Source organism: Sparus aurata, chromosome 3 (assembly GCF_900880675.1).
Source record: "Sparus aurata chromosome 3, fSpaAur1.1, whole genome shotgun sequence".
Lineage (NCBI taxonomy): Eukaryota > Metazoa > Chordata > Actinopteri > Spariformes > Sparidae > Sparus > Sparus aurata.
In genome coordinates this window covers 16,895,122-16,908,185 of record NC_044189.1, presented here as the reverse complement: position 1 = coordinate 16,908,185, position 13,064 = coordinate 16,895,122, and the positions used below count along the sequence as shown (strand labels likewise).

Genomic DNA, 13,064 nt, shown 5'->3' with positions numbered 1-13,064 from the left:
TTCTGACTCTGCTGCCACCCCAGCACAATGTCATTTTTGTTTAGAAATTAATCGATTTATTGTTTTCTTCGGTTATTTTCTGGGGTGGGGTGGGGGGTTGTGCTTTTTTTCCCTTATACTTGAGAGTTTTACTTGGAATAGGTAAGTCACATCGATCATATCTATCCACATCCTGGAACACAAAACAAATAAACCAAAACCAAAAATAGTGGAAGGGTCTCTTACTGGCTGTCGAGCATTTTGATTGGGACTACTTTTTAGGGAAATAAATAATTTTGTATTTGTATGTTTTGGAGTGTCCAAACACACCCAAACCAAAAAGTGTAGGTGATGAGTCAAACAATAAGGGGGGGGGGGACATTGCGCACAGGGCTCAATATCCACTATTTAATGCACCAAGATAGTGACTTTTTTGTAACACTGCACTCAAAATGTCACTACTTTGATGCATTAAATAGTCGATATTGGAGCCCTGCAGTTTCACACTAGAGAGCGAGAGGGCGGTATCAAGCTGAGCTATTTCTTTCTTTGTCAATCAGATTATTTCCTCATTTGTGTGTAATTTAATTATTGCAGCATTTCATTTATGATGCGGTATGTATGACCATTTGGTTACAGCACATACAAGGAGACTACAAAGATAGGTGGGCCTACCTAGGCTGATACAAACTGAACCTTCAGGTGGGGCTCAGTGAATGGAAGTGAAAACATATTATATTAGCTAACATCAGGAGATCTCATAGAATAGCCTAAATGTGTGTGATTTGGTGGAAGAGATAAAGTTTATAGATTTGCTAGTTTTGTGGAATTTCACCGTTTGTTTTCCCCCTCATAGTCAGAAACTAATAAGTGCTTGACGACACACCTCTTTATGTTGTTGGTGCAGATTTTTGAGTGTCTGTGGGATAAGATAACATAGTCAAAATCCTATAGGCATCCAGGAATTGAGCAAAACTAAGCAGGTAAAACATTTTTTTTTCCACAAGCTTCACCCTGTGGGGGGGAGGGGGGTGGGAACAGTCTGAGACTTTGAAAACCCTGGAGAGAAGGGTTTGTTCTCTTTTTGGTACATACCGTGCACCTGTCACTCAGGGTGTTTGAGGTGTAAAACCTGGATTTTTCTTCCTTTTTTTCTCATTAAATGAAAGCGCCGTTTGATCATTTCTGTCCGTCGTCGCCTCTACCCGAGCTTGCTGTGTGACTGTAAGGTTGGCAGCGAAAACTGCTCTTTCAACTGTTTCTGCTTTGGCGAGCTTTTAATGTTTAATGAGTATTGGTCACTGGTTAAAAGTGCGCACTCAGAGTGGGTGTATGAAAGTGTTTGTTGAGTGAAATATTGACATTGTATCTGAGTTTGCTTATGTTTGAATTCATCCGATAAAATTTCATTTTTATGATGTGGAGTGTGGTCTCTTCTTTCAGGGAATTAATGAATCGCCCGTTTGTGATGTGTGTTGTTCCCTGCTCTGTGCTGGCTGAAACGTTTGGTTGTTTGTTTCCCGACTTTGACAGCAAAGTTTCTCAAATCTTTGCAGGCGCTATCAGAAACTACAGAAGATAATGAAGCCCTGGTAAGCCCCTCCCCTTTCCCACCTCGACTGGGTAACGTCATTGGCTCTGTGCTCTTTCTAACCTGCTGGCAGAGTCTGCATGATTAAGACTCTGGCCCTAGTGCCTATGGGAAATGATCCATGTACTGTACACGTATAACACAGCCACCGACAGGCTTCCAGTTGAAATCTCTGCATGTGGTTTTGGGCAACAGTCTCAAACGACATCCTAATTCTTCAACACAGGCTTAAAGAAGACCAAGATTTATCTCTACAAACTTACTGGCACCTTTGTAAACCAAAGATTTCTTTCAAATTAAATGTTAACTATAGCTTAGGGCTGGGCGGATATCGAGGCATTTGGGTCAAAAATATAGAGATATTTCGCCCAGTCAAAGAATATAGGACGTGCTTATGAGGAGATTAAATAATATAGATATATATCATGTATAGTAATCTAGCCTCAAATTTTGCAATATAATTTTTAAAGCCAAACGCCCATCCCTATCGCTGCCACATGTATTATTACTTCTATTGCAATTAAATCTTGGTTTTCTTTCTGAAACAGTGCTACACAGGGTGAGGGGATTGTCTGTGAGCCAGCTACTTTTTCTTACTTTTTCTTCATTATTATAAGCTAGTAGCCTCTAGGAACCTCATCCATCCCCCAGAAGGGCTTCCTTTACTCTCGTCTGCGTTCAGTAGTCTTATCTACTAACCTCAGTTCTCTGCGATCTTGTGTAGTGTTGTGCAGCAAATTAGAGCTGCGGTTTTACTAACACTTCATTTACCTGATGTCTCTAATTCACTTATCATACAGCAACAGCTGTCAGCGATGCTCTCTGTTGATCCTCCGTCTATGTAGGAAAAGCCTCTATTTGTATGATTTGTTTTTGTTGTTTTTTTTGCTGAACTTCTCTGTCATGTTCAAAGTAACTCTACAGGCTAACTGTACAATTATTTTTTAAGTTATCCTAACCCTGAGTGCATCAACAGCTTACTGCTCAGTTCTCAATAAGAGTTCTTGGTTTCAGCAAGATAGGTTTGTACGAAACCTGATTTCAAAACAGGTGGGACACTGAGTAGAATATTAATAAAACAAGAAAGTGACAATTTAGAGTTGAGGTGGGATGTTTATCCTCACTGTACCTTGATGCAATGCAATAGAGCAGTGAAAACAGGACGAGTGAATGAACAGTCCAGGGCGGTTCTGCAGTCCCACTTGAGAGCAGTAGAGGTCAGCATTGTCAAAGCCATAAAACATATAAAAACATAAAGTTAACTGAACAGTTTTATAACATAAGAACAGCAGAAATAACTTTGAACTGTCTATTCTGCTTTGAGTTACGTGCAAGTAGAAACTTTCCATTTTTATATGATTCCTGAATTTCTCATCAAGTACTTCCAGCAGTAATGTAACAGCTGTTTAATGTGTTTCCTGCTTTGGCCTCCTGTGACTCTTGCGGAGTGATTTATTTCCCCTGATATTTGTGTAACTGCATGACTTCACTCTATTATGTAGCTTTTTCTGATCCTGATTGAAAACCGCACTGTGCTGCCTGGCTCCTGCTGGCCTTCTGACGGCCCCCCGCTGTCTCCTGAAGGCCAGCCTGTCTGCACTGCATCGCAAAACCTCTGTCCCATTTCCCCCTTCTCTCTCCCTGTCTCTGTACTTCTGTCTTTCTCCAGCAAGCCTGGTCGCAGCATTGAATTCCTTTCTCTTGCTCCCCGCCACCTCTCTCTCTCTCTCTCTGTCTCTGCTGACCGCTCATTCCTCGTTATGTTCCAAGCCATCTGGGCTTTGCAGCTAAACACTGGTCCAAGCCATCTGCTGGAGTGAAGTTTGCTATGGTGTGTGTTTTTTGTGCGTGTGTGTTGTCTTGTAGTTTTGGTGACCTGCTGTCCTTCACTCTGACGGCCTTCGTGGAGCTGATGGACCACGGCATTGTCTCCTGGGACACGTTCTCTGTGGCCTTCATCAAGAAGGTCAGCCAGGAAAATGTCTCATTTAACAGAGCAGGGATTTGTGAGGAACATGCATAAATAATACTGCTGTCTTTCTGTATGTGCTGGAAAATGTTTGATTTGATAGTTACTTAATGGCTTTTAGGGTCAATGTAAGGTTGGAGGTTTCGTATTTTCTGTTGATGCAGTCATGAAACCAGCCAGTAACATTTAACAAGTCCTCCTTCATGTTTTTATTCTTGTTCCTGCAGTTGAATGTTTGAGCTTCACTGTGTAGAATAATGTTCATGCAGTGTTTGACACAAGAAGGATGTTTTCATATTCATTGCTGAAATGTTTGTCTGTTCTCATTGAAAATTGTATTACAAGAGGCGGGGCTACAAGCAGGATTTGTGACATCACAAATCGTTATGGAGTCATTTGTGGTTCAGTGATCAGCAGACACGTGTGTTTTGAAAACTTGAAGCCTCCAGTTCACATAGACTGAGAGTGAACTTTACAGTGAAGTAGAGGACAGCAGGAACTTAAGAAATTCTTATATATTCTTGAATTTCTAATGAGGGAGAAGGAGTTACTTTAAGGCTTTGAGTGTGTTTCTTATACTTTTTTTTTTTTTTGCAAAAACTATATAATGATGATAATAATACATTTGATTTAAAAGGGACCTTTCATGGCCCTCCAAGTCACCTTATTTCATAAAAAAAAAACAAAAGAGTCGAACAACACAGCAACAAAAACAGAACATGTTAACAACATGACATTAACAACAAAGCATCTGTATATAAATCATCAGTGTAAGATCAAGACGTGGAATAAGGCATGGTTCAGTCAATGACTGAATGTCTGACAGACATGTCAGTTTTCTCTATGCCTTAATAGATGTGTGGAGGGTGTCTTTAATGTCTTATACAGTTTGGTGATGATCTTGGTTTAGTTAAAGCTGTTAAATAATATAAAGTTGACATTACGAACAGCACTTTGGCCTGGAGAACGTATATCACCATATTTTAACTGTGGTGCTTACCATTACTCAGCTTGAGATATCTTTTGCATTTATTATATCTTAAGTAAGATTTCACGTTATGTTAAAAAATACCACACAACTGGATTTATTTGTTCAAAAATTGCACCTCAGATTTCAGAGCATGCTACAAGCAGCAGAAGGAGGATGAGGTATCTCTTATTTTACACATAATTAGCTGTAACTGTTCAGAGAAAGCGTCACAACAACAATCTTTAAGATATATCTCTATTCTCACATGTTAAAAGCAAGTTTTTTTTTAGCTGTCCTCCATTACCATGTAAAAATGACACCTTATAAATGATTCGGTGTGTTCTGCTCTGTCCCTCCTGCAGATCGCCAGCTATGTGAACAAATCGGCCATGGACACGGCAGTGCTGCAGCGGTCCCTGGCCATCCTGGAGTCCATGGTGCTCAACAGTCAGGATCTTTACCACAAGGTGGCACAGGAGATCACCATTGGACAGCTCATCCCACATCTTCAGGGGTGAGGGGGATCAGTATGAACTGGATTTATGGTCATTGATTTGTTAAACCATCTTAAAAGCCTTTCAGACCACATGAAAAGATGATCATTGTGTAGTTTATAATCATATTTCTGCCATTTTCCAATTACAGGACAGATCAAGACATTCAGACCTACACTATTGCTGTCATCAATGCTCTCTTCCTCAAAGCCCCAGAGGAGAAGAGACAGGTGAGGCTGCACTGTGCACACACAGCACTTTCACACTGAGCTGTGCATCATTTTCAAGACGCATTGAGCTTTACATGGTACATTCACATGTGATCACATCAGCATTTTTCTACTGTAACACTATACTCTGTGCGTGTGTGTGTGTGTGTGTGTGTGTATGTGTGTGTGTGTGTGTATATGACTCGTCTTGTGTTTATTCTACATCACAGATTAGACTGTAACCTAGAACAGCTGTGATTTAATCGAAGAGTTCACCCAAAAGTGTTGCAGCATCCTCTGAAACAACTGAAGTAGATTGGATATGTTTTAAAACATAATAAAACAACCGGAAAAAAACATAAATTGGCTCCACACAGCTTGACCGGTACAATCCAAGTCTCTGGAAACCCTGACATTCCAAATTCATTCAAGAAATACGTCATTTTCACCCTTTCCTCACTGTAGCTGCTAAGCTCAAAGCACTACCATGCACCCGGTCTGACGTGGCTGCACTAGCTGCGCATTGAGGTTGTAAAAAACCTCTTTTCGAATGAATTTTACAATTTCTGTAATTATACCTGACGAGCTGTATGGAGCTGTGTTACGTCATTTTTTCAGTTGTTTTTTTTTGTTGTTTTTTTTGTCCCCATCTACTTCAGTTGTTGCAGCAGAATGCTACGACAGCGTATTGCCTTGAAGCTCCAGAAATGTTTTGTGGACTAATCTTCACTTCGACTCGATCAGCATGGGGTTGAGTAAATCATGACTGAAATTTCACTTTGGGGTGAACTTTAAGCTCGTATAAAATCACAACCAAGCTCCCTTTTTCCCCCCACTCATCCTTCTCTCCACTCCTTAGTGCAGAAAGTGACGTCATGTGCTCAACCGTGCTTTCATTTCTCCTCTCTCTCTCTCTCTCTCTCCAACCTATGTCATGCTCTCCCCGGAAGCTAATCACATGATCCCTCATATCAGCACCATAGTGTCCAGCGATGTGCTGTGACATTAATAATGAATGATGTTAACCCGCAGCTTTTCTCCTATGCAGCATACGAAGTTGAAGACGCACTATGCAGGAGCGAGCTTCACAGCTCCACGGCATACAGACTGTAGCACACTCAGATTTTGCAGTGCTTCTTTTGTTGAGGCTCCGATCAGAATCAAGTCGCTGGCTAGCAGAAACTTAAAGCAGCTCTCTTGGGTTGTTTTAGGTGATAGGTGAACAATAGGTTTTTGTGATATTAGTTTATAGCAGATTTCTGAAGGGAGACAGTTTTTTTTTTATAATTATGGGACAGCACCTGTTCCTCATACACAGATCAATCACAGGTGACACATTTAAAACAAGGCAATGGGCTAATGACACTTTTGGTTCTCAGGTTGTGCTGCGTGTGCCTCATCGCACAGATGGCAGTGTGTGTGTGTTGTGTGTGTGTGCGTGTGTGTCTGTGTGTGTCTGTGTCTTGTGAGAGAGTGTGTGTGAGAGCGAGAGAGAGAGAGAGAGAGTGTGTTAAGGACTCAACCATCAGTAAAGCTTTTATTATGAGTCTCTCACCATTCTGCTGACTCCGTTACCCCCCCTCCCCTCCCTCCACAAGCTGCACTGCTGACAGAAACAGAATTTTTTTAACCTCCTCTCAGACTCTTTTGTTTTTTTTTTCTTTCTCCTACATTCACTCACTCACGCTCTCTGTCTCTCTGTCTCTGACTTTGTTTCCTCACTGCGCACGATATGGTAGTTTGATGAGCACATTGTGGACATCCTTAATTGTCCCCTGACAGTAAGTGCACCACTTGATTAGCCCACTTTGTAGTTTGCACTGTAGAAGGCATCCCTTAGTGCATTTAGTATCCCCTCTTTTAAGATTGCGTTCCTTTTTTTGGGATGGCTTCCTTATTTTTTTTTTGTCACGGCCTGTCGCTGCTTTTTTTTGCAGTGTGCCGTGGCAGTTTTTCTTTATTTTCCCTGCATTCATTCCTCATTGTAACATAGAAAGACCTAAAAAAAAAAAAATGTATTTATTTTGTTGGAATCTTGTGGTATCTAATCCTTACATGTCTCACTCTCTCTCTCTGCTTCTCTCTGTCTATTTCTCTCTCCTTTTCTCTCCCCACCCTACAGGAGATGGCTCATATTCTTGCCCAGAAACAGCTGCGCTCCATCATTCTCAGTGTAAGTCCCATCATGCCCTTCTCCCCCCTCTATCTCCGTCTCTGTTTGGGGTTATGCCTCTGCACCAGTGTGTGATATCACAAAGGAATATGACATCTGCCACCTCTGCCTCTGATTATCAACCAAACTCGCTCTATCACACCTGTTCCCCTTTTCTCTCTTTCATCCTCTCCCTTGCGATAAATCTTATTCCTCCCTCTCCTGCTCCCACACCTGAGTTATTCTTTCTAATCCTCCTCATTCACTCCAAAATCCTCTTATTCTCCTTTGTTATATCCTACCATCTTCCTCCAAAATCCATGTCTGATCCTGAAACCCATCCCTTCTGGATGGACCTAACACCTCTGGCACATCCTCTGACTTACGTTTGTCATCCACACCACTTAGAACGTGATCCGCAGCCCCACGCCCATCAACGACGAGATGGCCCACCAGCTGTATGTGCTGCAGGTGCTCACCTTCAACCTGCTGGAGGACCGCATGATGACCAAGATGGATCCCCAGGACCAGGTGGGGGTGACGGACTGTGAACAATGGGTGACAAATGCAGGGATGGAGGGATGGTTGAAGGGATAGACAAATGGCTAGATGCCAGAAAGAGAAAGCGGGGGACGTCATTAACACAGATTTGGTGGAGTCACAAGAGGAAGTGGGTGGAATCGGCTTAGTTCTGCCTGAGTCGGTTATTCAGAGAGCAAAGGAAACGTATGATGCATGCAGTAAATACACCAACATAGAGGGAAATGAGAACAACAAGACCGATTGTGATTGTTTTCTCCATATAACTTATCTGAAAGAATAAGTATTCGGTGAAATGCTCCATTGCAAGTACAAGCACTTTATTGCAGACACGTCTTGCGACAATTTATGCAGAAAGCGATCTGGATCTACTAATTAGCAATCAATCACACAACAAAATGAAGTAACGCGATGTGTAAAGACTCAACGGGTGAGGCTGCTGATAATCCATGCGTCTAACGGCAACAATTCCCATAAACCAAAACTGAGAGTACTTTAGTCTGTCCATCGATCAATACTTTTCGACTTCCCCGGCTTCTGATCTGTTGCTCTCAGCCCAGCACTCATTCACTCCTACTCAAGACATTAGACTTTAAAACAGGTCACAAATATGCATCTTTTTCAATTTAAGGGAAACTCAGAGTTATTTCTGAAAACAGCTGGGCATTATAGTTTATAGCAAATGTTACTCAAATAGGAGGAAATAGGTTTTTTTTTGTGGGGGGAATATTTTGAGCTGCACACTTGCATGTGGTACTGACTCAACAAAACAACAGTGTCCATATTTATCTTAATGAAGACACGCCACATACTGCAACTGTGTGGCTTTAGGACAACAATAGAACTCTGTTTCACAGAGGAGTACGATACACAGCCGTGACTTGTCTATAGGATTAATTAATCGGTAGCTTTGTCTTTTTGTGGGATTTGCTGATGTAAGATAGATAGATAAATATTACCACACTTGTCTTTTAAGTTTAGGCATTAGCAAGTCAGAATAATAAGCAGTCAAAACGTGGTCATCTAACTGTAGCTGACATTGCAAAAGTCACCTCAGAGCATGAAGGTATGCAGAGAACAGTCCAGGTGGCAAACATTTCATTGGTACAGGTCAAACAAAGGCATCCTCCACCGGGAGAGTCACGCATGATCCAGCTGCCAGGAGTAAACAATCATTAATCTTTTATTCAGCACCAGTTTGGCCCAGTCTGGCCAGGTTCCTAAAAAAACAGTTAATTTTAAGTTGGCCAAGTAATAAAAACAGTGGAGACACATGGCTGTCGGCCAGGTTGCCTTGGGCGCACCGCAAGACAGCAGAGATGAGGCTGAAGCATTTGTTTAAATTATAAAATGGTGAATGAAAAGAAAAGACAGATGGATTTATGAGCGGCACTTTAATATTCTTCTCTGCGTGTGCAGGCTCAGAGGGACATCATCTTTGAGCTGCGGAGAATTGCCTTCGACATGGAGATGGAGCCCAACAACAGCGGCAGCATCGAGAAACGCAAGTCCATGTACACCCGTGACTACAAGAAGCTGGGCTTTATTGTAAGTTGGGCTCGTGTTCCACGGGCTCTCATGAATACACTTGTTCTCAGATCTACAACACGCGCGGGCACACACACACACACACACACACACACACACACACACACACACACACACACACACACACGGGACTGAAGATCAGAGAGGAAAACACCAGCCAGTCTACACAGGACGGCTGTTAATTGGACATGATTGTCCTTCACTTCAAAATCAGCAGATTAAAGCGTGTGTGTATCTGTCTCAGCACACCCAGAGAAACAGGGTTTGAAGAGTGGTGGAAGATGTATTCAGATCATTTACATGGACTTTTTCAAAACTGTTGTGTTAGTGTTTCTAGTTAGGCTGCCAGCAGCGGTTCAGTTTTATCAGCATATAATTAGAGTATAAGGCGTAAAAGCACTCGTTCTGCAGGAAAGTACTGATGCATCAGTGTCTAAGCAGCGTTTTACTAGCTGCTCGCGGTGGAGCTCGTTTTCACTGGTTTATGTCCTGTTGGATATTTTAGTTCAGTGGTTCCCAGCCTGTGGGTCACACCCCCTCCAAGAGTCAGATAAGATAAAGATAAATGTGTCGTGAGATGATTCATGTGGTTGGAAACAAAGAAAATTCTGCCCCAGACATCTGTGATTATTTTTCTCCCTTTTTTCTGTGAAACCCTGAATACTTCACTTGTTAAGCCACAATTAGTTTTAAAAAAAACTTTTTTATCTCTTTGGTGTCACTAATAACAACTCAATCAACAACAATTGATTTGTGAAGAATGGCAGCAGGCTTTGAGGCCAGCTTTTGTAGAGACTAAACCATGTAATTGCAACGTCACGTGATGCCGTTTTTTTTTCACATAAGCTTACATTGTGAAAGAAATGACTGTGAAACAGTGGATTCATTTTGTGCAAGCGTCACAACCCCCTGCAAAATTACTGATTTCACCTATTTGGCGTGGTACAACACTGAGCAAGGTTCATAGCTGTAGTCAGATTTTAATTGATCAATCCATAAAGAGGACCCGCTTCCTGTGTAGATATAAAAGGCTCATTCTAAGGTAACAAAAACACAACAGTTATTGAGATTTTAAATGAAAGAAAACCATTATGTTTTAATTATTATTCATTGTTACGAATATTATGTTTGTGTTGACAGAAGCCACTAAATTCTACATACCATGACCAGTATGATTTATTTTACTCGCCTATATTTTGTTGAAAGCCTTTTTTTGGTCCTTTCATGCCTTTGTTTTGACAGAGTAAGGTGAAGTAGCAGTGAGGACATGAGGGGAGAGGGGGGGTGACATGCAGCAAAGGTCACCAGCTAATGTCGAGCTGGCGTCTTGCAGTTATTTGGCACAATTCGGTTACAGAGGCGCCCCGTTGTGTGCAATTTTTTCGCCTGAAACGCAATTTGATTTAGTTTTGAACTTTGAAGTGTGTTTTTCTCTGTTCCCTCTCACTCATCATCAATATCTCCTCCTCAGGCGTTTTCCCCTCCCTCACGTTCTCCCCAAGATGTTTACTACTTCTCTTTCTCATTCTCTCGTCTTCCTACCTTGAGGCAGGCATGCTTTAATAAACTGTAAATGTGAGGCTGTGTGTGTGTGTGTGTGTGTGTGTGTGTGTGTGTGCGACTTCGTGTCGAACACAGTGGTCTAATATAGCATAAGAACTTGAACTAAACCCACTGTGGCTCGGTGTAAGCCCAGAGCTGTTTCGGGGCTCTTCCCATCCACACTCCCACTGCAGTGTGCTCTGCAAAGATAAGGACAATTGGACTGCCTTGTCTCCACTGGTGTGGAGAAAACCCAGCCTAAAATCCTTAGTCTGCTTTCCGTGCTAGACAGCTTTCAGACTCACTGACACACACACACACACACGCACATACACACACACACACACACACACACACACACACACACACACACGAGTCATAATTCTCCAGATAGGCCTTATCACTGCTGAGATAATTTGTCTGCCTCCAGGTTCTTTAAGAAGGGATTGTGGCACATGCTGGAATATTTCTCGCTTGTCCATACGAGGGTATTTTTTAAGATATGCATGTGCCTGGGTGTCTGTTTCTGTTTTAAGCCTATAAGTCTCCTGCTTCCTGTCAGGCAGAATTACAAAAGCTGATGAGCCAGATCTCGGTGTCCTCCATTCCTCTTTCATCCTCTGCTTTCCTTCCTCCTCTTCCTGTCGCTTCCTCCTTCAACATCCTGTCTCACCTCTGAAGCTCAAGATGAGCCTCGGAATGATGCGTTTGCATGTCTATCTGTGGATTTAATCATCAGTTGACCGAATTCTCTGCAGTATCTCCGAGGAATTAAGCATGATAGACTGTGACAGCACAGGCAGCATCTATTTGCATATCTCATACAATATTTAGATGTTATAGGACGCAGTCGTGTGTGGGCTGGCGGAGCACGCTAGTTGTCATTGCAAAGTTTTGGGTTTGTTCATTCTCAAAATGTGTGTATACTTGAATTGACTCTGGCTGTTTTGCAAACCATCGCACAAGTTCCTAAACTGTTTTACTGCTGAGCTTTTTGTCCAAGCAGCTGTTTATTTATTATTCATTTCAGTACACTTTGAAAATCAATTTGCAAAGACTTGGAAAAAGAAAAACAGCTTGTTGCCTAACTGTTGTTAAAGCATCAGTGCGGTTTTCTTTAGATGATTCAGTTATTTATTTATTGGTGGTGCCCACGATGCAGAGTATCTAATCCAGGGCAGCTTGTCTAAAAACCTACTACACAATACTATACACACTTTATTGCAAGTTAATATGTAAAGGTTGTAAAGTTTGATTTAGGAAATGCAAGAAAAGGGAGATGATGTGTCTCCATGCTCAGCTTGATAAATGTAATATCCGCAACAACGTCTTTAGTCTAATTCAACTACTTGTAAGCAACTGCTAGCTTCAACATCCAATCGTGGGGTCTTTCCTGACATGTTTAATATCATAGAACAAAAGCTTTTCTGCAATTTGTTGCTGTTGTTGTGGCTCAGAGGTTGGGTGGGGATAGACGAGACAAAAACCAGTGACCTGTAAATCCAAGGTTCTGTTAGTTGTTTGCTCATGAGTTTTACCAACGAAAAAGGGAAATCTCTGAATCCTGTGTTAACCGCACACCATACCTCAGACATCTAACCGAAACCTTCTCCAAAAACCCACTGACTCTCAAGACGAGGGGAAGTGAAAGTGCAAAGATGCCAACTTTAGTCTATTTGTGTTTTTGACTTCGGATCACAGGTTTCAAGTGGGCGGGGATGAGTAGGAGAAAAGGCTGATGAATTCCCCTGTACGATTCAGGATTTAGCAACATTTGAATGTTAATGTGATCGCAGTTGTCGGGTTGTTTGATTATGATGCCAAGCCTCCATCAATCAAATCCTCATTCATGAATGATGCTTAAAGATGATTTCCTTGTCTAAACTTTAACACTGACTAATGCTTATGCTGTTTTTTGGTGTTTTGTTTTTTAAAGGTGCACTATGTAGTTTTTGGGGAAGAAATTTTAATGAAAAGTCTTCCAAATTTTCATTGGCAGATTTGTTTATGCCTAAACAAACTAAATTAACAGGCTCTTTGTTTTGATGACTGAATAAACAAACTGACCTA

The 13,064-nt window shown here is 41.7% G+C and overlaps 1 protein-coding gene across 6 annotated transcripts in view; it reads left to right on the top strand.

Annotated features, from left to right (window-relative positions):
* elmo1 (engulfment and cell motility 1 (ced-12 homolog, C. elegans)) overlaps positions 1-13,064 on the top strand; it is a 125,134-nt gene that overhangs the window by 55,282 nt on the left and 56,788 nt on the right. For 3 of the 6 annotated variants that reach the window (XM_030411699.1, XM_030411700.1, XM_030411701.1), the window contains exons 7-14: positions 1,536-1,571; positions 3,437-3,536; positions 4,872-5,023; positions 5,155-5,233; positions 6,952-6,993; positions 7,335-7,385; positions 7,773-7,895; positions 9,324-9,452. In XM_030411699.1, the coding sequence (XP_030267559.1) occupies positions 1,536-1,571; positions 3,437-3,536; positions 4,872-5,023; positions 5,155-5,233; positions 6,952-6,993; positions 7,335-7,385; positions 7,773-7,895; positions 9,324-9,452 (712 nt within the window). The remainder of the gene's footprint in view (positions 1-1,535; positions 1,572-3,436; positions 3,537-4,871; positions 5,024-5,154; positions 5,234-6,951; positions 6,994-7,334; positions 7,386-7,772; positions 7,896-9,323; positions 9,453-13,064) is intronic. The other 3 variants (XM_030411703.1, XM_030411704.1, XM_030411705.1) reach the window with 3 other exon arrangements.